This window comes from Acomys russatus, chromosome 1, assembly GCF_903995435.1.
Source record: "Acomys russatus chromosome 1, mAcoRus1.1, whole genome shotgun sequence".
NCBI classification, from domain to species: Eukaryota; Metazoa; Chordata; class Mammalia; order Rodentia; family Muridae; genus Acomys; species Acomys russatus.
This window is the reverse complement of record NC_067137.1, coordinates 120,883,124-120,909,926: the sequence shown is the minus strand read 5'-3', so window position 1 is coordinate 120,909,926 and position 26,803 is coordinate 120,883,124. Positions and strand designations below refer to the sequence as shown.

General features: G+C 50.7%; 1 protein-coding gene across 2 annotated transcripts in view; it reads right to left on the bottom strand.

The window, feature by feature from the left end:
- Positions 1–23,365, bottom strand: part of Pacs2 (phosphofurin acidic cluster sorting protein 2) — a 54,515-nt gene extending 31,150 nt beyond the window's left edge. For both annotated transcript variants that reach the window (XM_051152405.1, XM_051152413.1), the window contains exon 1: positions 23,237–23,365. In XM_051152405.1, coding sequence (XP_051008362.1) covers positions 23,237–23,355 — 119 coding nt within the window. In that variant the 5' untranslated portion in view covers positions 23,356–23,365. The remainder of the gene's footprint in view (positions 1–23,236) is intronic.
- Positions 23,366–26,803: the final 3,438 nt, after the last annotated feature.

The window sequence follows — 26,803 nt, the reverse complement described above, 5'->3', positions numbered from 1 at the left end:
AAATGGCTCTGTAGAAACAGTGTCACACAGGAAACAAGGAAGTGTTAGGAATGGAATAGAAACAACTTGAAAATAAAGAAAATAAAAACCAAGCTGGGCGTGGTGGTGCACGCCTTTAATCCCAGCACTCGGGAGGCAGAGGCAGGTGGATCACTGTGAGTTCGAGGCCAGCCTGGTCTACAAAGTGAGTCTAGGATTGCCAAGGCTACACAGAAAAACCCTGCCTCAAAAAAACTAACTAACTAAATAAATAAAAACCAGATGTTAGTCCTTTGTTAAGACTGAAAAAATTCATAAACCTCCAGCCAAATAAAGATAAAAAAGACAGAAAATTCTGTTTATCAGGAATAAAAAAAGAGAGCGTAAGAGAGCTCAGATACCTATTCCACAGGTAGGTAACAGTTCTTACTGTCTCCAACCTCCAAAGTGTACGGAGTGGAAACTGGTAACAGAACAGAACCATCTACTAAATAAAGTCAATGAAGCACATCTGTCAAGTTCAGAGACAAGGACAGCATGTGTGAACATGTACGAGACCCAGCACAGGGCAGAGGGAAGCAAACAAGTGCACATAATCTTCCAGAGAGCAGAGGAGGAAGGGAGGCCTCAGTTCATGATGGCAGCGCTGCCTTTCTGTCAACACAAGCAAAAATAGTACCCAAAAAAAGCTGGGGGTGGGGTGGGGGCGGCTGGCACTCACACACAGTACCAGCACTTGGGAGGCTGAGATACTACGACCTGGGCCATCCTGGGCTACACAGCCAGATCTTGTTGAAAGATGCAGGGTGAGGAGCAGGACAGAGGAGAGAGGAAAGGAAGAGGGAAAGCATCCCACAGACTGATGTAAAGTTCTTCCTCAGGCACCTGCAAGCTAACTCCAGCAAGACATACAGATACTACTCATCAGGACACATGGCCAAGTGTGGATGGCCCAGGAGTGAAACGCTGGCTCAGCATTTGAAAGTCATTCATGTTTACCATGCCAATAAGGTAAACAACAGGGTGGGGGGGGCATATATAGTCAATCAAAACACTGTGATGTGGTTCAGTTTTCTCAGGGGTCATGTATTAAAGGCGTAGCGCCTATTGGATGGTAGAACATTTAGGAGGACTCAGTAGAAGACACACCCTTGAGGGGGACTGTGGGACCCAGACTCTTGCTGGGCTTGTTTGTTTGTTTGTCTGTCCTTCTGCTGGTGGTCAGGTGTACAGCTGTGCTCACTGCACCCACGTTCCCATCATCATGTGCTGCTCAGGCTCAAAGCAGTCTCCATAGCCCTGAGGCCTCTCAGTTGACTCCTTGGATGTTTGCTATCTGCCAGAAGTCAAGTGACACAGAAAGCTGGCACCAAGTGGGGTTGCTGTGGCAACAACTTGGGATGTGGGGAGCCTCTTGGGCTGTGCAGGAGGAATGAGGCAGTCTGCAGGAGCAGGCTGGAGAAAAACTCCAGCTCAGCAGGAGAGCAGAGACTTCTTTCCCTTAAGATAGGGAAGACATTTGACCATGTCCCCTGGAGGGGGAGACCTGGTGGCACTCAGAGGAAGGACAGCAAGTAGCCAAGAAGAGACTTGATACCCTATGAGAATATATAGGGGGACGTAATCCCCCTCAGGAACAGTCATAGGGGAGGGGAATAATGGGAAAATGGGGGGGGGGGAGGAATGGGAGGATACAAGGGATGGGATAAACATTGAGATGTAACAAGAATAAATTAATAAAAAAATGCAAAAAAAAAAAAAAAAAAAAAAAAAAAGATAGGGAAGACGCTGGCCTGACTGTTCTTATCCTGGTGCCTCACACAACCCAGGCCAACAGGCACGGCAACTAAAGACACAGGCCAGAAAGGCACAAGTGAAACCACCACTGTCTACAGACACCAGGACTGTGCATAGAGAAATCTAAGGAGTGCAAGAAGGGTCAAGACAAGCTACAATAAACCACAGGCTGCTTCCAATTGACAACTGGAAGTAGAGTGTTAAAAAAATTCACTCATATCACCTCCAAAAAAACCCCAAAAGAGTATCTAAAGTAAATGCAAACCGCCATGCTAAAAAACGCCACACGCAGGGCTGACAAGATGTCTCCATGGTGAAGGCACTTGCTGCACAAACCTGGCAACCCAAGTTTGATCCTGACACTCACATGTGTCTAAAGCCTGTGACTAAAGAACCACTTGGGAGCTGGGGAGATGTCACTGGGATCCACAGAGCCCATGAAATGCCTGTGGGAGTGACAGCCACCCGGTGTTCTGGAAGCAGACACAGGGGATCCCAGGAGCAAACGAGCCAGCTACAGTAGGCAAACATGTGAGTGCTTGGGTTCAGACACCCTGCTTGAGTATGTAAGATGAAGAGCCATCATGGAAGACGCCCAACATACCCTGTGGCCTCCACATGCATTTGCATAAACATGAATGCAAAAACACCACAAGCGTGCATGTTAAAACAGAAACAAAACAAAAAAACCCAGCTCAAGCAGAGTTCAGGGTCAGACTGCAGCAGTGTGAGATCCTGTCTCCTGTCTCAGAAGAACCAAACAAACACAAAGACTCAGCTTGGTGCCAACGCTGCAGAGCCTGCTTTGGTTTTAGGAATAGTGTGGCGTAGCACTAACTTAAGTCAGCAGGCTCTCTGCAAGAAGGAGAGACCCCCCTAGCCCCTGTGCTCCCCAAACCCCTCTCCCCACTGTCCTGAGGAGGCGGTTCCTATACTAAGCTCTGCTCTACACTTCCTCTGTGGGCTGCCTTCCATGCTAGCTGGATGATGGGAGGTTCTGGAGAGACCAGAGCAGAGGTGGCCTACATCACGTTTTGGTGGCAGGCCCTTCTGTCTGCAAGGACAGAACCCATTAGCAGAAGCCAACAGGAAGAATAAAGAACCACATGACCTGCCCCGCACCAGAGACACCGCCACATCACATATCAAAGAAGGAAGCACAGCCAACTCAGAGCTCCGTTTTTAGCTTCCAGTTACAGAGACACTGTGGCCCTAGACCACCAGTGATGTCCTGGGTAGGGATGCTTCCTATGGCCCAAGACATAATCCACCGCTGGCTGGGCTGGACTTGATCCAACCTGACCATCTCAGGAGAGCCCTGATGGCTAGGAAGATTGCGGTAAAACTAGTTAAATAACATTTAGTTTCTCCCCAGATTAATGCTGAAGCCCCAACTCCCAGGGAGAGAGACCTAGGCAGTTAAGAAGGTGCAATCTTGTGAGGAAGACTGTAAGGATCCTGCAGCCACTGCTCTTTCTGCCCTGCTCTTTCTGCCCGGCGAGGACACAGAAAGATGGCTAATGATCCAGGAAGCAAGTAACTCCACTAGATGTGGATCTGCGGCGCCCTGATCCTGTGTGTGTAAGCTCATGGCAGCTCATGGGGGTGAGGACTGGTTTTTAGCTTCTACCTGTAATAGTCACCTAACACACAAAAACACTGGACCCCCCTCAGCCCAGATCAACTTGTTTCCAAAGCTGCATCTCTATTCCATAAACATTCTAGAACTACCTTGCTAGGGCTGAAAACAACGTGTAGGATTTTATGAAATCAAACTGTATTTAGGGACAAGTGACACTTAATGACCTTGAGTCTCTGCTTCCGTCTCATACCAGAGATTTCTCCTATAAGGCTTTTTTTTATGTGCATCCCAACCTAAGGCAGGTTAGGTAATTGGTTTACCCCTGAACTGTGCCCTCAGCCTTTTTTATTTTATACTGAGGCAAAACCTCACTTAATAGCCTGGGTAAGCCTTGAACTTTCAATCCTCCTGCCTCAGCCTCTTGGGTATCTGCTTGGTTGTCTGCAGGTGGATCTGAGTTTGAGGCCAGCCGTCTGATTTAGTCCAGTACTTCCAGATAGTTTCGATAAGAACTAGAGAGATGGCTGGGTAGTTAAGAGCATGCACTACGCCCCTGAGGGGAGGGGTCCTGCTGGAACACAGAGGAAGGGGATGCAGGCTATCCAGATGAGACCTGATAGGCTGTGGTCAGACAGTGGGGGAGGAGGACTCGACCTGTCAGAGGTCATGGGAGGGGAATAGGATGGAAAAGGGAGGGAGGGTGGGAACAGGAAGATAAGAGTGAGGGGATTACAATCGGGATGTAATATGAATGCATCATCATAATAACAAAAAACAAAAACAAAACAAAACAAAAAAGAGCATGTACTACACAATCATATAGACCAGAGTTCAGATCCTAGCATGTGTGTAAACAAGCCAGATGTACACATGAGTGTAACAGCTTGTAACCCTAGATGCCTTCTTCTGAGCTCCCCAATGCACAGGCATGTGCACCCACACAAATGTGTGCATACATTAACACACACTTAAATCAATCAGTCAATCAATCAAAAAGAACAGTTTAAATAGCTCTTTCTCTTCTGCCTTCAAGCACACTACTTCTGGTGTCTGCACTGAGAACTGTGTGCTGATGCAACATTGTCTGCAACTTTCTACAGAGACAGAAATCTCCCATGTCCGCGTTCAGAGGAGAGTTACATATTTCAACTAGCAATTAGCAGTGCATATTGGATGTTGAAGGCCTACAAACTCTGATAGAAATTGGATGACAAACAATATGAATTTCTTACTTATTTCTATGGTTTTTTTTTTTTTTTTTTTAATGGGGGCAAGAGAGATGGTTAAGTGCTTTTTTGTTTCCTTTTTGCTATCATTGTTGGTTGGTTGGTTTTTGAGACAGTGTTCCTCTGTGTAGCCCTGGCTGTCCTGGATTCACTTTGTAGACCAGGCTGGCCCCGAACTCAGAGATCCATCTGTCTCTGCCTCCCTGGCGATGGTTCAGTGTTTAAGAGCACACACTGCTCTTGTAGAAGACCCACATTTGGTTCCTGGAACCTACACAGTAGCTTACAAGCATCTGTAGCTTGCGCTTCAGGGGACCTGACAATTTCTCACCTCTGGAGGAACATGCCCTCACATGCACATACCTAAACAGAATAAGACAGATGCACACAATTGATAGTAAAATTTTATTTATGTATGGGGGACATGCAAATGACACAGGATACATATGAATGGGTGAAAGAAAAACTTCAAAGAATCAGTTCTTTCCTTCTACCACACAGGTCCCAGGGATTGAACCCAGGTCAGCAGGCTTGGCAGCAGACCCCTATGCCCACTTAGCCATCTCATTGGCCCTATTTCAATGGTCTTAAAGGCACATTCAAAGCTCACCAAACACTTTTCTTCAATCAACAGTCTTCTTCCCAGCTGGGTACGGTGGTGCACACCTTTGATCCCAGTACTCGGGGAGGCAGAGACAGTCAGATCCCTGTGAGTTCGAGGCCAGCCTGGTCTACAAAGTGAGTCCAGGACAGCCAAACCTGTTCCATGGAGAAACCCTGTCTCAAACTACAACGAAAACCAGTCCTCTTCCCAATGTATTAAGTCATCTGCATGTGCGTGCAGCCAACCCGGCTTCCATTTATGCCATCTGGACTGTGCTGGGCCCTACAGGTTCAACCTGTCACTGGGATCCCACCATGTGAGCTGGTGACACTCACCTGTTCTTCTGTTTGAGGCTGTTTCCTGACACCACAACTTAGGAGCCTCTTTTCACCTTCTCCAACCTCAGCTTCATTTCCTCAGGTTTCTACTTTAGGGGCCCATTACTGAGAACAATTCAAGTTACACACACACACACACACACACACACACACACACACACACTGGCATCTTAGAAATGAGGCTCAGATCCTTGCAACATGTACGACGTTGAAGGTATTCACCACATGAGGTCAAGAGCGGAATTTTCCACCTGAGGCATCATGATGCTCAAAATGTTTTAGACTCGAACTTTGATTTACAGATGTTGAACTGATAATTCACTTTTTCTGAAAAATTATCAAAGTTTTCGTACTTATTGACAATGCTGTGTTTTGTATTTTGCTTTTTATATTTACACAGGGCCTCATTATGCCACCCTGGCTGGCCTAGAACTTGCTTTGTAGAGCAGGCTGGCCTTGAACACACAGAGATCAGCCTGCTTCTGCCTCCCAGGTGTTGGGATTAGAGGTGTGCGACACCATATCTAGCTGGTACTGTTTTGTTGTTGTTTACTGTGTGGTGGTGTATGTGTGTACATGTGCATGTGCGTGGACATGGGTAGAGGTCAACACCAGCTATTTTTTATTATATTCTACCTTATATTTTGAGACAGGGTTTCTCACTGCAGCTGGAGCTCCCCAACAGGTTAGACTGTCCGGAGGTTCATTCAAGTTACAGAATGCAACATATGTTCTGTGTGGTGTAGATGGGCCACATTTATTTATGTGTCATCTGTCTATGGCATGCGAGCCATTTTGCCTCTTGGCTGCTGTGAACGTCTTGGCTACGATCACAGGTGGGCAGCTGTCTCCCGGTCCTGTTTTTTATTTTTATTTTGGGGAGGGGTGTCTTTTTTTTTAAAGAAATGAGATTGTTAGATCAAAGGGCAATTCTAGGCTTGATTTCAGAGGCACCTACATTCTACATTCCACAGTGGCTGCCTGCTAGTTTGCATCTCATAAGCAGGGCACAAGGGCTTAGCTTTAACATCAGTGAATGTCTCCTGTGGGGCTGCAGAGATGACCAGTGGTTAAGAACATGAGCTGCTCTTCTAGGACACCTGGTTTTGCCACTTCACAAGGTTCACAACTGCCTTGCCCTCCAGCTCCAGTGGGTCTGCTGCCCCCCTCTGGCCTCCATGAGCACCTGCATGCACACATGGCACACACTCACACAGATGCACACAAATGTATATAAATGAAAATCTTCAAAATCTTCAAAAACCCAGCCTCTTGTGAAGAGGCTTAGCCTACAGTTGTCCTCCATTTACAGGGCTCTACAGCCACACAGGAAAGGAGGCTCTACCCAACTGCACACACTCACCTGGGTGGAGGAACATATGACGTACACTCACCACACTCTCTCTTGAGGTGACTTTGCGCAGAAAGGAAGAATAGGGCGCACGCGCACACACACACACAGGCAAGCTGGAGACACAAAACTATAATTGTTGAGAGAGAAGACACAGCCATAGTCAGGGGCAGGACCTGTCAGTGAGCTGTCCACCCAGGAAGAGTCAGGAGACCCCATCTGGGATGGGGTGTAGGGTCGGCAGGCAGGGCCAAGGCAGCGCTCAGTAGTCCATAGGGCTTGGGAGCTTACGTGCACCTGGGCAGTAGTGACAACAGCCAACAGCAGGCTCACTGCTGAGTTCCTGGTGTGTATGTATCTCTTAGCCACTCACCTTTCCTCATCTATCCCTCTCACTGGATGAGGACCTAGGGTCTGCTTGCACACACGCAGGGACCAAGCCACTAAGTAGACGTCCTCTGTGCCCAGGCACTCAGCATGGCTCCCCTGGGAATCTGAAAGCTGGGGTCTCCTCAGCTGCTGACCAAGAAAGGCCAGCTAGAAACTCCATCTTGGCCCTGTACACCCTTCTTATCTCTTGCTCAAGTTGCTTTGTCTTGACCTTTTCAACCTAAAACAAAAGGTTCCACAGCCTGAACGGTATCCTGACTACCAGGGACCACTCCAGGTTCCTATCTTCTGGATGACCCCTGACCCTCCCCTCCCCTCTGTCCAGTCTGTCTTAGCGAGGGCTCTAGCCTGGGGCTCTACATCACTGCAGTCAGACTCCCTGCTCTCCCTGCGGCCTCTACTGTCCAGTACCAGTGACAGAAAACAATGGACAAAGGCCTTGAGGGGAGACCTGGCATCTGTCACAGACATGCCCAGGAATATGCTGGAAGGCTCGCCCACCAGGGTGTTGAGAACCTAGTGTCAGAAGCCTGGTGACCAGAACTTCATGTCTCAGTCTTCTGTGAAGGCTGAGTATAGGGTAAGAGATGGCCTGGCCACTGACCCTTGAAAATGAGGCAATCAGTGGGACAGAATGGCACAGGCAAGCTCCAGAGCCACTCTCAGTTACAAGCCTCAGGGAGCAAACACCTGGGCTGATCCTCATACAAAAGGCTCCCAGTGACGAAATACCAAATCCCAAAGACTATGGTGACCCCAGGGTAAGTAAGGGAGCACTGCATCAGGTGACCTAGCTGAAAGGTCAGTATGGAGAAATGAGGGCCAAGGCAGGTAGGGCCATCAGCTCAGGGGCTGGTCGGCGCAGATGGTGTGTAGATTCCACACTGTTGCCGTGACTCTGAATGTTCTACCCACAACCGCAGACCCTGAGGCGAGCAGCTCAGGTCTGTGAACACAAAACACACGCACAGCCACCGACAGGAGAAGACAACAACAGGCAACGAAGCAACTCTAGAGACACCATGCCAAGAGCACTGCAGCTCTCCACATGCCTGCCATCGCTGCAGATCCTCACAAGACAGCCTAGGGACTCTAAGTGTCACCAGCACTCTGCAGCCCCTCTGTCACTCTCCTGTGTCCTGGGACTGGCCAGTCTTACTTAGCCTAGGCTCTTCCTAGGAGACGCTTTACAGAACATACTCTCTATGCAGCCATGACCAGGGTTCCCTCCATCAAAGCATACCTAGGCAACGTCATTATCAGAGATTATCTGGCCCAGAGCAGGTGACAATTGGCCACTTGTGCCACCCTGATAGCAGTGCAGAAAGCACATTGGCAGCCCCCTAAAAATACTGGTTCCCAGCCTTTCCCTTACTTCTGGCATGTGAAGGCACACAAGAGGTTATGGTCTCTATCTCACAAAGGACTAAATCTGGAGGCTCCAAACCTGCTGACCGTATGTTTGTTGGAGAAAAAAATTGAAGGACCTTTTGTTCCAAGTGCAGCCCCCTCATGCATGCCTGTCCATGTGGGAGCTGGGCCTGTGGTGGCGGCTAGCCATTTCTCTCTCATGCCTGAAGGCAGAGAAATGCCACATGCCAGCACCCTGGAAGCCAGGCAGGGTGGTGCCTACTCTTGCGAGGGTCTGAGTGTCAAGGCTGTATATGCAACTCTGCCAGTCCTTACTGCAGTGAGCATCTGAGGAGAGGTCTCTTGTTAACAGGTGTGCTGTGACAGTCCTGGGGAAGAAGCTCTCATTCACTGCACCCTGAGCACCTGCTAACCTCCTTGAGCCAGAAATATACCCGTGTAGCCTGGGGCAGCTGCCAGGCCTCACTGGCTCCACTCAGCTTTCCCCTTAATAAAAAGAACCGTTCAGGAGTGTCTTCTCAGTGTTCCCACTGGCCAGGACTCAGGGCTAGGGCAGCCACTATAGAAGCAAAGGGTCAGTAGCCAGACACCCTCCAACCACCGGGTCTCTACACCCCACCCCATCAAGGGGTACTAGGAAGGGAGGCAGGGCCTGGATCTTTCAGCTCAAGGATCTCCCCATTCTTCTACCACAACCTGGAAGCCCAGGTATGCAGGTGTGCTGTGCACCTGACAGATGACAAAAGGGGTGTCTCTTTGCTCTGAGCCTATCTCCTGTGTCACACACAGGCATGCAACTATGAGGCTGTGACAGTCTTGCTTGCTAACTTGACTGGACTGAAATGACCTGGTGCATCCGTGGGGGTGTTTCCAGGGATACTAAATCACAAAGCACTGATCTAGTCAATGAACCGCAGACTGATTTACAGCTGGAAGATGCTGGAACTCTGGAAGGTGGGGCATGGTTGGAGGAAAGAGGTCACCCTGCCATGTCCCTCTTGACTCTGGCCCTTTCCTGTCTCTCTCTGTTTCCTGTCTTTCACACGGTGAGTAGTTTTCTTCTACCATGCCCTTCTACCTTATATTCTGCTTCCCCACAGCTTTAAAAGCCACGACCATGAACTTAGACATCTGAGAGGTGAGGTTTAAAAATGTTTATCAAGGGGCCAGGCGTGGTAGCCCACGCCTTTAATCCCAGCACTCAGGAGGCAGAGGCAGATGGATCGTTCTGAGTTCGAGGCCAGCCTGGTCTACAAAGCGAGTCCAGGACAGCCAAGGCTACACAGAGAAACCCTGTCTCAAAAAACAAACAAAAAGTTTGTCAAGTATCTGACACAGAGACGGGCGTGGGAGTGTCACTCAGGAGCAAGGACAGCCTAGCTTGCAGTTGGCTTTGTGGGGGGATAGCATTCTTCCTGTCCTCTTCATCAGGCTTCCTAGGGTTATGAGGGAAGCCAGGCTCCAGGACCTCAGCACTCTGCTGACCCATGATCAGGGGCCCATCTTTTGGGAGGTGCTGCAGAGTGACAGAAGACAAGGCCCAGAAAGGAAGAGGAAGTGCAGAGCCCTGTTGTAGGACACTGCGTAGGGAGCCCTGCCCTGCAAGCAGCCACATCAGAGGAAGACAGACAAGGCTCTATGAGGGCCAGGCTCAATGCCACAGTCACCTCAAAGTCACCCACAGCCTCCACAAGCCACATACAGTGCCCAGGCAAGCAAGGGCCTGATGGAGATGTCCTTCAGGGACAAATGCTGTGAGTGCAAGTGTCCGCCATGTCCTCCGTGGCAGTGCTCATCTGGTGCAGGGATCTAAGCTGTTGGGCAGGCCCTGGGGCAGTCTCATGAGCCTTCCTGCAAGGTTTGCTGGACTCACACTGCAGGCCTCTGGCCTAAGCAACCATCTTGTGGCAGCTGCACTACAGTATGAAATCTCAAATCAGAAAAGTGAGAGCCTGGGAGCCACCCGCCACTTCTAAACTTAAGTGCCAACACCTTTCACCTCCTGTCCCTCCCACAATGGCTCACAGGACAGAGGGTGAAGTGTTACAGTGGGGATACAATCCAGGTGTGGCACACATCTGTAATCCCAGTACTTAGGACCATCAGGAGTTCAAGGCCAAGCCCCACTACATATTCAGTTCTAGGGCAGACTGTTCTTAAGTGACAGCCTGTCTCAAAAGCATCAAACAAAAAGAACAGGCCACCCTCTGGTTTGGAAAACACCCAAGAAACTAGTATACCTCTAGGTGTGCTATGAGGCTGTTGGGGGCCAAGAGATACACCCAGAGCGTAGGAGGCACTGCACACTTGGAAGCAGGTAGAATAGGAAGGAAAGAGAGAGAGCCCGCAGCACAGGCAAGCTCTTCACCTCCTGTCTGCCATGAGGTAAGCAGCTCTGCTCAACACTGCCCTCTCAGTTTGCAAGGACTGGACCTCTGAAACTGAGCAAAATAAATCCTTCTCCCCTTAAAACCCTTAACAGCTGTTTTCCGGCTCTTGTCTCACCAAGGGGACTAATTCAAACACTCAGCTCTCTAAGGAGTCACCCAAAGCTGCCTGTCCCAGGTGTCCCCAGGCTGCTTTAACACCATCTCCACAGTTGGCTGGCACCCGTGGGGCAGGCCATCATAATGACAGTTTCCATGGGGCCCGGCTGGCTGACTGCAGAGCACTGTTCCACACTGTAGCTACCAATGTGGTGCCATATAGGAGTACCTCCAATGAGGCTTAAGACAGACCCACCACCTACCAGATATGAGGCACTTCTGGAAGACACAGTGGAGGTGACTCCAACTATCTGATCACAAGAGTGAACACTAAGGTACCTGAGGGAAGAGGGGGCCCTCAAGAATACCAGGAGGGGGCTGAGAAGCAAACCAAGCCTTGAGAGCCAGGAGGCCCGGAGTGCGTCTTCCACTGTTTGCTAAGGGCTCTGGATTGACAGAAGGAAGGAGCTGCAATGCTGCCCTGCACACAGGTGTGTGGGGTGTGGGAGGGGTCTGAAGGCAGCAGGATGGTAGGCACACCCTAGGCATTGCCTAAAACAGGGTGTGTGTGAGGGTGTGTGGGGGTGTGTATCAGAGGTGGGCCGTGAGATTGTCTTGGATTTCCTCCTGCCCTCACAGCAGAAAGATGTGTAGGATGGACATTGTTATGAATCAGAACTGAGCCAGGTGGTGGCAGTACACACCTTTAGTCCCAGCACTCAGGAGCCAGAGGCAAGTGGATCCCTGAGTTCAAGGCCATCCTGGTCTACAGAACAAGTCCAAGACAGCAAGGACTACACAGAGAAAGCCTGTCTTGAAAAACCAAAAAGAGCTGGGCGTGGTGGTGCGCGCCTGTAATCCCAGCACTCGGGAGGCGGAGGCAGATAGAAGCCAGCCCGGTCTACAAAGTGAGTCCAAGACAGCCAAGATAACAGAGAAACCCTGTCTTGAAAAACTAAAATAAAAGAAGAAGAAAAAAGAAAGAAATACCAAAACCTGCCAGGTGTGGTGGTGTACATCTGCAACCACAGTGCAGGTGGATCTCTGTGAGTTCGAGGCCAGCATGGTCTACACAGTGAATCCAGGACCACCAGGGCTACACAGACAAACCCTATCTAGAAAAGCCAATCCACCCCCCCACCACCACCAAAAAAAAGAAAAATCACAACCAAACCAACCCAACAACAACGACAACAGCAAAACCCTGCTTCCCCTGGGACACAGGAGGAAGGTAAGGTGCTGGGTGGGGTGGATCACCATGCAGTCGAGGACTCACACACCACAATCCACCCAACATGCTCAGACTCCAGGGCCACCTGGGATACAGTGCAGGACCATGACTGCCCCTGCACCCGTCTTAGGCTGGGCCACGATGCCTCATGTAGAAAGTATCCGTGTTTGGGAAAAACCAGAGACCCCACAATCAATCAGGGCCCAGATGTACCCTATGCCCCCCTGCACCTCCCGCCTCAGCACCTCCCACCTCAGCTGTTACAAACACAAAGCAGGATGCATCAAGTATGGGCTTCACAGCAAATGTCTGGGCCCCCTTTCAGGGAGTCTCCAATGCCCAGCTGCCTCCTCATAACCTCGGCTGAGGCCACACGAGCAAATCCTGAGCGCGGCAGGCTGATAGCACATTAGGGGGAACTGCGGACACTGTGGAATGACATCCGCAAAGCCAAGAGTCTCACATTCACAGAGTCAGCTGGCAAAGCCACCTGCGCTCAGGCCTGGGGAGCTGGAGAACAATGCCCGCACTTCTAAAGCACAGCCTATGAGGATGGAGGAAACAACTGCACAAAACAGCTGGACTCCAGAGCTCAAAGGGTGGAGCATGCAGCCCAGCAGACAGATGGCCTGGACTAGGCTCGCTGCTGGGTGCAGGCCTCAAGGGGTCTAACCAAGTGGCTTCTACCTAAGAGGGCACTGAGCAGTAAAGGGAAAAAAAATGTTTCAATCAGAACAAGAGAAGCTATACTCACATGCAGCAAACAGAGCTGGGAAAACAAAAAAGAATAAAAAAAAAAAAAAACAGTGTCAGTAGCTGACACTTTGACAGACACACCTTGCTGAGTGCCAATTACAGCCAGCCAGAGCTACTGATGGTCCAGCGGCACTAGCAGCACGGGCAGACCAAGGGCAGCTTCCACCTTCCTCTCTCCTCTCGGCCCCACAAGAATGCAGGTGGAGAAAACTGAAGTGATGTCGGAAGCTCCCAACTGCATGGCTGTGGGTCCAATGATGCCTCCAACCAGACCCATCGGTGAGAGCAATAATGCTCACCGCCATTCATCATCCTTAAAGCAGCTAGAAGATGCTGGAAGGGAAACTCGTAAGGAACTGTATATCTAATCAGACATACTTAAAAAAATTCTGAAAAAAAAAATCAACTTTATTGGGCTATCTAGTTATACTGCCTTCCTGCACTGAGGGCAACTCACCTTCCACAGAAAGGGGTCCCCCCCCAGGCTGGAGGGGGAGTCAGAACCACTGTCCTAACATGCAGCCTGGCCTTCTATTTTAAGTGCAGAGCATATGTGGTTTTGTTGACCCCAAGCAGAGGCCCTCCCGGTATCCTTGAGTGGTCTCAGAGCAGAGCACTCCCCAGCTGGTGGTGCAGCTGTTCCTGTTGGCCTGCCAGTCCCCTGCCTCAGGCCTCGGTGATGGCCATGTGGACTGGTAACAGGACCAAGACACAGTGTTCCATAAGGGCAGCTGGAATGTCTACATTGAGTGGGGGGGGGGGTGTCCTGAGACACACGCAGGCCTGGGAAAACCTTGGGGGGTGGTGAGTGCTTCCCCTGAGGTTACTACTACCCTTTCTTGGGTGGAAAGCTATTTTCTAGGAAGCAAAAAAGTGAACTAGCAAAAGAAAAGTGAGGCTGACTGCACAGACTGCCTCTCACGTCACAGGGAGGCCGGACGCTCAGAGAGGAGCTGGCCATCCCTCCATGCCCCAGGACCCTGGGCTATGGGAAGAGGGAAGAGGCTCCCTTCATCTTGTGTACATGACTCTTCGTTGTCCAGACTCCTCCTCAGTGCAGAGGCTTCCCCCCCCCCCACGCCCCAAGCAGCCTTCAGAACATGGGACCTGGAAAGAGACCTTTTACAAGCCAGAGGCCTGAGCCTGTGAGGGCCAAGCCCTCCATGTCTGCACATTCCATTGCCAGCTAAATATCTAGATCCCATGACATACCAGAGATGAGTGAAAGCGTATCCAGCAGCTGTCCTGGCTGTCCAGCCTCCCGTGCTCTCTGGGTGTGTGCATGGGAGTAACTAGAGCACAGGCATGGCTCCTCCCTACCCTACAGTCTCAGACCCCTCCCCAGACCTGAACTCAGGCCTAACTACACAGGACACTACAGGAGGGAAGATGCCACCAGGGAGAACCTGCAAAACCAGGGCTGGTGGAGGAGCCATGCGGGGCAGCTGATCCACCCCTCCCACCTACTCCCAGCATCCCACGGTTCCTTCCAGTGAGCATAGCTTCAAAGGACAGTCCCTGGCAGATGCTACCCTGCCTAGCCCAGCCCAGCCATCATGATGCCTGTTTCTAATAACAACACTCAGGACACTATGTGGCCTATGGGCTACAAGTGACCCCATGTCCAGCATCCCCCAACCCTCTGCTGTCCCCTAAATCTGCTCTCTCCACTCTTTCTTCACACACACACCCCATTCCTAAATTCGATTATTTTTACATCTATAAATTCAAGCCAAGCTACTTTTGGTTCAATTTCCTGCCTCGGCTGGAAGAGAACAGATCGCAGCCAGGATATGGTGACTTCTGTGCTGTTCTCTCTTTAGTTTTTCAAAGGGTGGCAATCCATCAATCACATGGAAGGGGGGCATTTGGTGGGTAAAACAGGAAGTTCAGGGGCTGGAGCAATGTCTCAGCATTAAGAACACTGGCTGGGGGCTGGAGAGATGGCTCAGAGGTTAAGAGCACTGACTGCTCTTCCAGAGGTCCTGAGTTCAATTGCCAGCACCCACATGGTGGCTCACAACCATCTATAAGGTAATCTAATGGCCTCTTCTGGCCTGCAGGCGTACATGCAGACAGGGCACTGTACACATAATAAATAAATACAATTTTTAAAAAAAGCACTGGCTGGTTCTTCCAGAGGACCCAGATTCCATCCCCAGCACCCACATGATGGCCCACAACTGTCTGTAACTCCAGTTCCAGGGTATCTGATGCTCTCTTCTGTCCCACAAGAATACTGTATGAACACAGTACACAGATAGGCATTCTAACAAAACACTCATACACACAAAATAATAATTGAAAAATAAAATAAATTAAAGGAATTTCTGGGCACCAAGATGGCTCAGTGGGTAAAGGTACCTGCTACCAAGCCTCATGAGTTGAGCGTGATCCCCAGGACCTGCAGAGCAGAAAGAGAAAACTGACTTCCAAACCTTGTTTTCTGACCTCCACACAAGTTCCATGGCATGTGCACACCCCCACACATATACACATATGCACACATATACACAATAAGTAAATGTAAGGCAGGCATGGTGGTGCACGCCTATAATCTTGCATTCAGGGAGGCAGAGGCTGGCAGATCACTGTGAGTTCGAGGCCAACCTGGTCTACAAAGCAAGGCCAGGTCATTCAAGGCTACAGAGAGAAGCCCTGTCTCAGGGGTGGGTGGAGAGGGGGGTAAGTTCACAACACCTAGAAGGCATTCTAATTCTTAAATGCACATAGAATAACACTCCAAAAATGTATAGAACAAAAACTGACAGAATAAGAGAAATAGAAAACATTTTCTCACTTTAATTCACTCCCAAAGTAGCCCTAAAGCAAACAGCATTGAGGATTATAACAAGCTAAGCTTGTCCAATGGACACACAGACAGACAGCAAGCTATGCCCTATCAGCTCCCAGATACAAATTCACCTCCGGTGCAGACAAACCATGTGTGAAAGCTGACCACAGCCTGAGCCATAAAGCAGATTCCAAAAGGATGTTCAGGGATTGGTATCAGACTGACCACTTTCATGAATGTGGCTTAAACAAACTAGAAATGAATAACAGAAAAAGAGGAGACAACTAGATGAAGAACTATAAAAAAATAGATGCTTGGATTTTTTTTTTTTTTTTTTTTTTTTTTTTTTTGGTTTTTTCGAGACAGGGTTTCTCTGTGTAGCCTTGGCCATCCTGGACTCACTTTGTAGACCAGGCTGGCCTCGAACTCACAGCGATCCGCCTGCCTCTGCCTCCCGAGTGCTGGGATTAAAGGCGCACGCCACCACGCCCGGCTTAGCTGCTTGGATATTAAGACACCTAAAAATACTGCATAAACTTAATCAGGAATAACAAAAATACTGGAAATACTTCAATCTGAGAGATGTTGTACATAAAAGCTTGTGAATACCACTAAAGCATTTCTTCAAGAAAAACTTATACCTACAAATGCTTATATGAAGAGAAAGAGGAGCTAGGCTATTGTGGTGCACACCTTTTAATCCCAGTACTTGGGAGGCAGAAGCAGGTGGATCCATGTGAGTTTGAGGACAGCCTGGTCTACAGAAAGAGTTCTAGGACAACCAGGGCTAAAAAGAGAAAGCCTATTTCGAAAAAAAAGAAAAAAGAAAGAGGAAAAGCAATTAGCTATGTATTTAAGAAATTAGAGCTGGGTGGTGTTGACACACACCTTTAATCCCAGCACTCGGGAGGCAGAGGCAGGCAGATCTCTGTGAGTTCGAAGCCAGCCTGGTCCACAAAGTGAGTCCAGGACAGCCAGAGCTGAAACCCTGTCTCAAAAGAAAAAGGAAAAAAAAAAAAAAAAAGAAAGAAAAGAAAAGAAAGGAAAGAAGGAAGGAAGGATTGGAGTGTAGCTCAGTAGGTAGAGTGCTTGCTGAGCATGCACAGCCCCTGAGTTCTGCCCCCAGCAGAGGGAGAAGGAAAGGGAAGACAGGGCCAAGGACTACAAGTAGAAAACGCAAAATTCACACTCACTTAAAAAGCCAACAGACTCTTGGGCAAGAGGAGTCAGGAGCGCACACCACATGTACAAATAATAGGAAGAATTAAATGGAGTCAGGTGTGATGGCACATACCCGTAATCCCAGAACTTGTGAGGCAGAAGCAGGCAGATCTGTGAGTTCAAGGTCTACATAGCAAGATCCAGGCCAGCCGGGGCTATGGAGTGAAATCCTGTCTCGAAGCAGTAATGGAAAGACTGAAAGGAGGCTGGAGAGATGGCTCAGCCTTTAAGAGCACTTCCAAAGACCCTGAGTTCAATTCCCAGCAACCACATGGTGGCTCACAACCATCTATATTGAGATCTGGTGCCCTCTTCTGGCCTGCAGGTGTCATGCAGGTAAAACGCTATACACATAATAAATAAATAAATCTTAAAAAAGAAAGACTGTAAGGAAACATCACTAAATCCCACATACAGGCAGAAAACAACAGAACATTACAAACAACTCCATGTCAATAAATCTGAAAAATCTAGATGAAGTACAAACATACTTAGAAAAACACAACCTTCCAAAACTGAAAGGGGAAAAGAGGCTCTGTGAGTCTGAGGTTAAACATTCCACAGGGAGGACCAGGTCTAGCGGTGGTGCGCACCTTTAATCCCCTGCGGGGAGGGATGACAGAGGACACACAACACTGCTGGAGGGTCTGTTCTGCATTATAGGACTTTGTCTCAACAACAGAAGCAAGTCTACTTGCTTCCTTGTGAGTTACCTCAAAGCACTTTGCCCTTGAGACATGGCCCAGTGTAAAGACCAACACACAAGAGGCATCACCATATGACCACACTGGGATCCCCCCCCTCCCCCAAGAATCGTGATGAATTTAATCCTAAAACTAAATAAGTAAATAAATTTTCAGTTAAAAAAAGAAAACAATCTAAGTAATTTACCACACTAGAAGGCAAAGGGAAAAAAATCAGCTGGCTGATTCTACCTCAGTAGAAGAGTGCCTACCTAGGGCAAGTAAGGCCCAGAGAACTCAATACCCAAAGCGCATCACAAAAAACAAAAACAAAGATGAGAAAAAGAAGGCAAAAGAGGGGAGGGTATTCAAATGAGTACATATAACACCCACCAAAGATAATTTTGGGGTTTTGGGGGGGTTGGGACAGGGTTTTCTCTGTGAAGCCCTGGCCATTTTCAACTCGCTTTGTAAAACAGGCTGGCCTCCAACTCCCAGGGATCCTCCTGCCTCTGCCTCCCAGGTGCTGGGATTAAAGGTGTGCACCACCACCACCCGGCCTAACGATAACTTTTTATAAGTGTATTTATGGAAGGGATCCTGTGCCACTGTGCGCATGTGGAGATAGGACGACTTGTGGAGTAGGTTTTTCTCCTTAATACAGTGTGTGTCCTGGGATGGAACTCAGGCCACCAAGCTTAGCACCTTCACCTACTGAGTCACCATGCCCTTCCAAATAATGATAATGTTTCAAAAAGCCATATTCACCCATAATAGGACAAGACTCTTGACTTTCCCAACTGTCTCTTCAAAATCTACAACAGATCCCTCAATGGCCACAGCAGTGGGTATTGTGGCTCATTTTTACAATGCAAAAACTTAGGAGGTTGAGGCAAGAGGAGGGCAAGCTGGAAACCAGCTTGAGCTACATAAAAAGTAACCAGGCAGCGATGGCACACACCCCAAGTCTCTGAGTTCGAGGCCAGTCTGGTCTACAGAGTGAGTTCTAGGACAGCCAGGGCTACACAGAGAAACCCTGTCTGGAAAAAAAAAGAAAGCTAAAATGGCTGTTCAGGCAGGACGCAAACCAACCCAAGTAAGTTGGGTGCCAGATATACAGTCAGCGGCAGGAAACTCAGTTTCTGTACGTCTGATCACCACATGGGAAAGCCCTTGACGTTACCCATCCCCAAGGAGAAGCTAAGGAAAATTCCCCGTTGTCCAGGACTGTGGGGAGAAACCAGAGCAGAAAAGATGACTTTCACTGGGATGTCCACAGTGGGAGCAGTGAGGAGCAAGTCTGACGCAGACACATAGGATTTGTCAGCAGAACCGACACATTCCTCAGGATGCATCACAGACCTCAGCCCAAGGCAAGGCACGTGCCTGAGGAGCAGCTTGGGGCCATTCCCTGACAGCCACATGCAGCTTAGTGGAGCTCAGGGGAGTGCACGGGCATTTCAAAGCCTATCTGATGCCACAGTCACAGTTTGCCCAGCCGATGGAAAAGCCAGACATTAAATGCATTCAAAACTTAAGGTTTCTAAGACGGGACACAGAAGCAAACAACCCCTGCTCACCCCAAAATACTAGAGCTGGGTACACAATCACACCTGTGGTCCCAGCCACTCAGAAGGCTGAGGTAAGAGGGCGGTCTTGGCAGCACAGTGAGACCAGTCTCAAGTGAAGTCACAGAGCACACCACGAAGAAGAAGAGTGCAAACCCCAGGGTAGAGGCACTGGCAGTGAGCACCCACTCCCCCTGTGTGAAGGACTCCTCAGCTGCATGAGGACAGCAGAGCCTTCCCAGGAGAAGCCAGGAGACAGCCTCCACTTCAGAAACGCAACAACGCACGGGGAAACCCTTGCCACTATTCATCTCCAAAGACAGGCTCAGGAAAATTCCCCACACCACCCAGGACCATTGGGAGAGTGGAAGATTGGGCTGTCACTTTAAACTGGAGCTTTCTTACGAAGCTGCACATACGGTCTCCCCTCCACTGCAGCTATCGGGGACCCAGGTCCACAGTGAACCCGTGAAAACAGTTGCCAAACGACAGCCCCAAACCACAAAGAACTCAATGTCTAAACTGTGGGTCCCTTCTTACAAGGAAGTACCAGGTAACAACAAAAAGCAAAGTCTCCTGACAAAGCAGCACGGATGCGTCAAGGACAGCCTCGCTCCACGCATAGGGCCCTGTGGGGAGAATCTGCCTGGGAGTCCAGAGCTAGTGGCATCACGATGACTGAAGGAGGACGGGAGCTCCTTTGTGGGACGACAGAGGTGTCTGTGCCTTCCACAAACACACATCTACAATGGTGTGCACCACCTCACCTCAAGTGACCAAACACATGGGCTAGAAGTCGGCAAAGGCTTGTGAACAGTGTGCAGGTGCACACACTGGGAAATGTGTTGATAAACATCAGCATGAAGTCAAGTGAGAGCACAAAGCTCCAAAGTGGCAAAGACCCTGTTGAGCAGTAGCTGGAATCTCAGCAGCAAGCAGGGGCAAGATGCACCAAGCTAAGCTGTTGGGGCCAGGGGAACTGGGCAACATGCCTGGGCCACCATGAATAGCAGGAGTTGGGTCCTCCCTCACACCAGCCCCAGGATGCCTCAGCACCCGGATCCCCCTGGGGCTGGAGAACTGTCTCACTACCTCCCAGGAAGGAAGGGGAACTGAAACCAACCAATGCCAAAGTGAGGGGGATGGATAGCACTCCTGCCTCACCACCCCCCACCCTGCAGGCCAGCCCTGCATGTCACCAGTTGTAGGTGGGGAAAGATTACTATCCCTTACAGAAACTGCTGAGATTCAAGTAGGGGGAAAGGGGGAAGAAAAGTTGGCAGAAGCTATGAATAGGAATCTCACTAACAAGGAAGTACCAATGGTCTGGATTCATAGTCAGGGAAACTCAAACTGGAATCACAACAGTGTTTCACACCCACCAGCTTGGCAAGAGTGCAAGGCAGTTAGGATTCTCACCCTGGTGCTGGGGCCAGAGCTGGTACAACTGTTTTGGGAAGCAACTGAGTAGTAACACTAAGGGAACACACACCCACACCCTAAGTCCTCCTACGTGACAAAATTCGGTCAAGGCACTGCGGCCTGCCACAGGGACAGGCATGCGCTCGGGAGACAGGTAAGACAACCTCCTCTTTGGTGGCAATGACAGATTTGTAATATCCCCTCAACAGATGTCCGGGTCATCACTCTGACGATGATGCTGTGGCCACCCGCACAGATGCAGCTCAGTAAAGACTTGAGCAAAGACAGCAGTGAAAAGAACTCGGGGTACATGACTACAGGCCCTTCTGCAGATAGTGCCCAAAAGAGCAGCGCTGCGCAGCAGGTGGTCAGAGGGTACTGCTGAGGGTGCAGCCACACAGCAGCAGGGCACAGATGGGCACAACACTCAGGACAGAGAACAGGCAGACACGCACTGTGACTGCGTGCTTCCACACACAGAACATCTGCTCACCCGTCCAGAGAGAGCCTCTCACCTCTGCCAAGCCCAAAGCCCAGCGCACCCCGCACCTGCTGCAGCTCACCCCAGAATCGTCATCATCCGTCCCTGTGTCCAAGCCTGTCCTAAAGCAGACTACCCTGACCCCGCCTTCTCCTGTAGAAAGAGGAGGGTCTTCTAGGTTCTACAAGACAGAGACCAGAGCAGGCACGAAGCAGGCCTATAATCGCTGTACACAGGAGACAGATTCAGGAGGATGAAGTGTTTAAGGCCGCCCTGGACAAATTCAAGGCCATCCATGACTACAAAGCAAAACCCTGTCTCAACAAACTAACAAACAAACAAACACAATCCACCTTTAAGGAGAAAGTAAAAAGGCCTCAGTCCCCTTCCTTACCAGGTTTAGGCCTCAGTCTTAGGTGAGTGTGGGGCATGTACCTGCATCTGTAGTTCTAACTATAAATGAAACTAAAAGCCAGGCGTGGTGGCACACACCTGTAATCCCATCACTCAGGAGGCAGAGGCAGGCAGAATGCTGTGAGTTTGAGGACAGCCTGGTCTACAAAGCAAGTCCAGGACAGCCCAGGCTACACAGAGAAACCCTGTCTCAAAAATAAATAAATAAATAAAAATTTAAAAAAGAAAGAAAAGAAAAAATAAAATAAAAGAAGCTGAAGTATGTGCGTGTGGTAGGGGAGGGGTGGATCGCAAGAGCATAGGAGTTCAAGGACAGCCTCAGCAACATGAGATTCAGTGTCAAAGAAATGAAGAAAGAAAAGAGGAAGAGGGGGAGAGAGAGAGAGAGAGAGAGAGAGAGAAGAGAGAGAGCACCACCAACTAACCAATCCTTAGCTCTTATTTAGGGAACTCGGGCTTCTAAAGGAATACAAGGGTCAGTGTGAAGTTGGATGCTCAGGGCAATAATGCAGAGACAGAATTAGAGTGGGAGGGTCCTTGGGGAGATGCTCCCAGTGAGACAAAAGCTGACCTCAGGTCTCAGTCCTACACATGCCCCACAGGTCTAGGAAGCCGTTCAGCATCCATCCTTCCTTTCCCGAAGGCACAGCCAGATCCAGAGTGCTTATACACTCTGAAAGGGCAAAGTCACTACCTAGTGGCCCCTGTACCCCAACACCACACTCAGAGACCTGCTGAAAGAGCATTGCAGAGTAGGTGCCACAGGCCAACCTTTAAGTTCGCCTGCAGTGAAATACTCTGTTTCCTAACAACTCTACACTGATCCCCTCGGGGCACGCTGTCCAGGTTCTGTGCCTGGAAGGCTCTTTGGTGAAAAGCCTACTTTTCCCAGTCTCCGCAGAGGAAAGCCTGCAGCGCCCTTAGCATGGTGTCTGGAGTTCCTCTTTTCCCTCACTAGCTGAAGTTCCCGATTAGGATCCTAGCAAAGAAGAAATCACAAAAGTTTCAAGCTGGTCAGCAGAACGGGAAGCTGTAGGTCCACACAGAGGTGGGTGGCCACAGCGTCCGTCCGGTGTGTAAATCTCGTCTAACCCTTTGCATGGCACGAGGAGGAGGTCGCCTACCCAGGGAATAGAGAGGCCAGGCTTGTGCAATGGCAAAATTAACAGCTCCAAGCATAGAGTACAAGGGACTCCCACAGGCCGACAGGTGAAGAGCGCAGACCTGACCCGCGCGGTCTAGAGGGAGAGGCAATAGTGCCTTGTCCTATGAGCCTCAGGCCCAGGCCTCTGGGGTGTGACAGTACCGCTGCACGCGGGAGGAGAGCTCTGGCACCAGGCGAGAGCTCCATCGCCTGAGGTCCGCTGCGCAGCCCCGCCCGAGACGCAGGTGTCAAGGTGCGGGCAGAGCACTGGCCCGGCGAGCCAGAGGCCCGCTGCCCCGCCCCGGCCCTCGCCTTGCTCTCGCCGGCGCGCGCTCGGGGACGCGGGGTCCCGGCCCGCGGGCAGGTGCGCGCGGACAAAGCGCAGCGCGGGGGCGTACCTGGGCACGCAGCTGGGGCTGGAGCCGTCCACCTCCCAGGTGGCGAACAGGTTCATGGGCACCGGGGTGTTGAGCGCGCCGGGCGCGCCGGGCAGGCCGAGGCGGCCCCGCTCGGCCATGGCGCCGGCCCCGCCGTCCCTCGGCGGCCTGGGGCTGCGCCGGGCCGCGGGAGCGCGGCGGGCGGGCGGGCCGGGCGCGCGGAGGGCGGCGGCGCGGTCACATGGCGCCGGCGGCCGGCGGGAGGCGGGCAGGCCCGCGGGCGGTGTCCAGGCTGCGCCCTCGCCCCGCCCCCTACCGCACCGCGCCGCCTATTGGCCGGCAGGACTGGGCTCGCGCAGCGCACCCAATCACCGCCTACCGGAAGTGAGGCGCGCGCCCCAGGGCGTCTCCGGCGCCCAGGCGCGGGAGCGAGCGCGCGCGGCTGCGTACTGGCTCTGCCCTCCCAGGGACCCAGGCAAGCGACGCGATGGCTGCGGGAGTGGCCAGGTCTGCGAGCCCTCACGCGCTCTGCCGCGGCCCGGAGGCCTAGGCACATGCCCGTGTTCCCCGGTGCCTCCTGTTCTTGCCATCCTGTGTGCCCCCGGCACAGGCCCCTAAGCCCTCTTTGGGCTCCTCATACTCTGTAGGCCCCACCCACCCTTATCCCTTAAGGAGTTTCAGCCACCATCTGTCCTCCCTAGCTGCCCCTTGCAGCAACCTCCTCCCATCCAGCCTCCTCCTACATTCAGCAGTGCTTTATTTATTTATTTCCAAGTTTTTCTCAAGACCATCAGAACAAATATTTGGCACAGGGTGGACTCTGCCTTTTTCACAGTGAACTGGTAACTCGGGCCAATGGGGGGGGGGAGGACAGTCAGACTGCCCGCAGGGCCCACCAGGCAAGGGACTCCAGGCATGGCCTTGGGAAGGCCAGCCTCTGGGGCCCAGGGAGAAGCTCCAAGAGGCACGTGTCCTTCCCCTCTCTTTTTGGCTGTCTTTGGTCAAAGTCAACAAATTGAGGAAAAAGCTCTTCTGGCACGGCTTGTTTCTTTGTATCCACAGCTCTACACAATTGCCTTTCTCCCTCTGGGTCCCACGTCTTACTATCTGCAAGTAATTTTATTGAAACAATTCTAACCCAAGCCAATCTGACCTAGCTCTCCCTCCTGGAGCTTCGGGGTTACCCTAGCAATCCTGCTTTCTGCTTTTCTTCCCAGGAAGGCCCTATGGGGGTGGTCCCTCCTCCACTGTGACACCCCACCCCCCTGCCAGAGGCAGCCTCCTGCTGTAACTCCAGGATGGGAACCACAAACAGCTGCAACTGCTTAAAGCCAGAATCCCACTTTGAACAGAATAAAGGGACCTGTGTGTGTGTGTGTGTGTGTGTGTGATTTTTTTTTTCCTCTCAAGTTCCTCACTCATTGGGGTGGTAAGACAAAGTCCGGAGGGTCTGTCAGTCTGTACCCAGCTGAGATGAATATTGTCTGACATTGCGGCCCTATTGGGGCCAGTAGTGAGGCTTGTACCTAGGAAACCGCAGGCTGTGTTCACTGAGCTTCGTCAGCCTTGGTGGACAGGCTGCCTTTGATTGGAAGCAAAGAACAAGCATACACTGACCTCAGCAGTTGGCATACAGTGCTGGGGACAGACCAAGGGTGCATTTGCAGCAGAAGAATGGGCTGCCTGATGAGTTGTGTCTGTGTGCGCCAGGCAGGCATTGCGGCCAGGGTCAAGGGAGGAAGAAATGAGAGTGACCAAGCTGTGCACACTGGGGCTTGGCACCAGTGGCCTTGGTCGAGCTGTGCTAAGTTGTACTAGACACCATTGTAGGTTCTCAGTGAGTATGACATATCTGTCCGTTCTCCTTTTAAAGGGGAGGAAAGTGAGATGCATGCATTCTGCACGTCCTAAGGGATGTGTGTGTGTGTGTGTGTGTGTGTGTGTGAGAGAGAGAGAGAGAGAGAGAGAGAGAGAGAGAGAGATGGCTGTCTGTTGAGGTAGGTCATGGGGATGTGTTAGTAGTTACCAGTGTGTTTTTCTGAGTGAATAGATAGCGGTTTGACTCTGTTTCACCAAACCTGTTATTTGTATTTTTGGCCTCTGTGTTTGAAAATAATGCTGTGTCCATCCTCCTTTTGGAAACTATGGCTCCCAAGACAAGTTCCTTGAAAGCTGGAAAATGCCTCTTCCTGGGAACTAGGTATGATGTGACTCCTAGCCTGACACATGTTTCATCTTCTTACAGCTTTTCCTTTAAGGAACTTAGTTCATGATGAGCCTCTGTGAACAGCTGAGGTGGGTGGCCATGACTGGGGTGAATGCCAAAGGAGAGGGTCCTTCTGAGCCCTGCAGTCCCAAGTCAGCGCACATAGACCACTATTAAGGCCCGACCACGTGCTGCCTGCTCACCAACAATCCTTTGTTGGAAGTAATTACATTGTTGGGCTCCAGAAAGCCACCCTAGGCAGTGGCAGGAAGTACAGGCCCACAGATGGTCACTGGGTTTCCCTCAGCCTGCACATTGGGGATCTGACTCTCCAGCAGGTGCTCTGGACCATGCATTCCTTGGAAGCCACTGATCTGTCTAGCTTGGGTTACAGTGGTATGCACCTGGCATGAGGATGTGATGCATCATGAGGAACGTGTGCAGGTGTGACATGGCCCATGCCTGAAGGAGCTCCCTCAGCGTCCAGAGACCTTGCAGTGTGTCCAAGATACATGGACCACAGGGACTCCAGGCCTCTGACCATGCCAGGGGTGCACCAGACTCATGTATTTAGTGAATTAGCACTGGTGCACACTGGGCACTGGGCCCCCTGCTTGCCTCTGTGCATCCTCCTTTGCACTGTTAACTTTGGGCTACAATCCATCGGGTAAGTTGCCAAGACCCTGGGAAGCTGGTGATTCTGTGATAACCGTGGTTCATATTCTGTAGGGTTTCAGACTCAGCTCTGGCCTGTGCAGCTGAGCCACTATTAAGGAGGTAGAGACAGAAACTTCACACACAGGAGATACATTGGTCACAAGGCATGTGGGTCATGCAGGCCTCCTTCAGAGAAAGGAATGTTGTGTTCAGGAACCTAGGTAGCCTTCAGAAGCCAGGTGGGCGTGTAGAGAGAGGCGATGAGCAGGAAGGCTTGACTGGCACCGGACTCTGGAGTCTGAGCTGAGCACAGGGCTGCAGACACAGTCCACAGAAGGGAGACAGGACTGTAGACGTTATACAGGAAACTAAGTGTCATTAATAAAAGAAGCCCAGAGCCGGGCGTGGTGGCGCACACCTTTAATCCCAGCACTTGGGAGGCAGAGGCAGGCGGATCGCTGTGAGTTCGAGGCCAGCCTGGTCTACAAAGTGAGTCCAGGATGGCCAAGGCTACACAGAGAAACCCTGTCTCGAAAAACCAAAAAAAAAAAAAAAAAAAAAAAGAAGCCCAAAACAATTTTATTAGCACTTAAGAGAAAACATACTGTAGGTTAGGTAGAAATCCTGGCCACCACCAGGAAGAAAAGAGAAAAAGCCATGCCTTTTAAGTTAGACGTGGGATAGACATAGCTTATGTATGAGCCAGGCAGTGGTGGCGCAGGCCT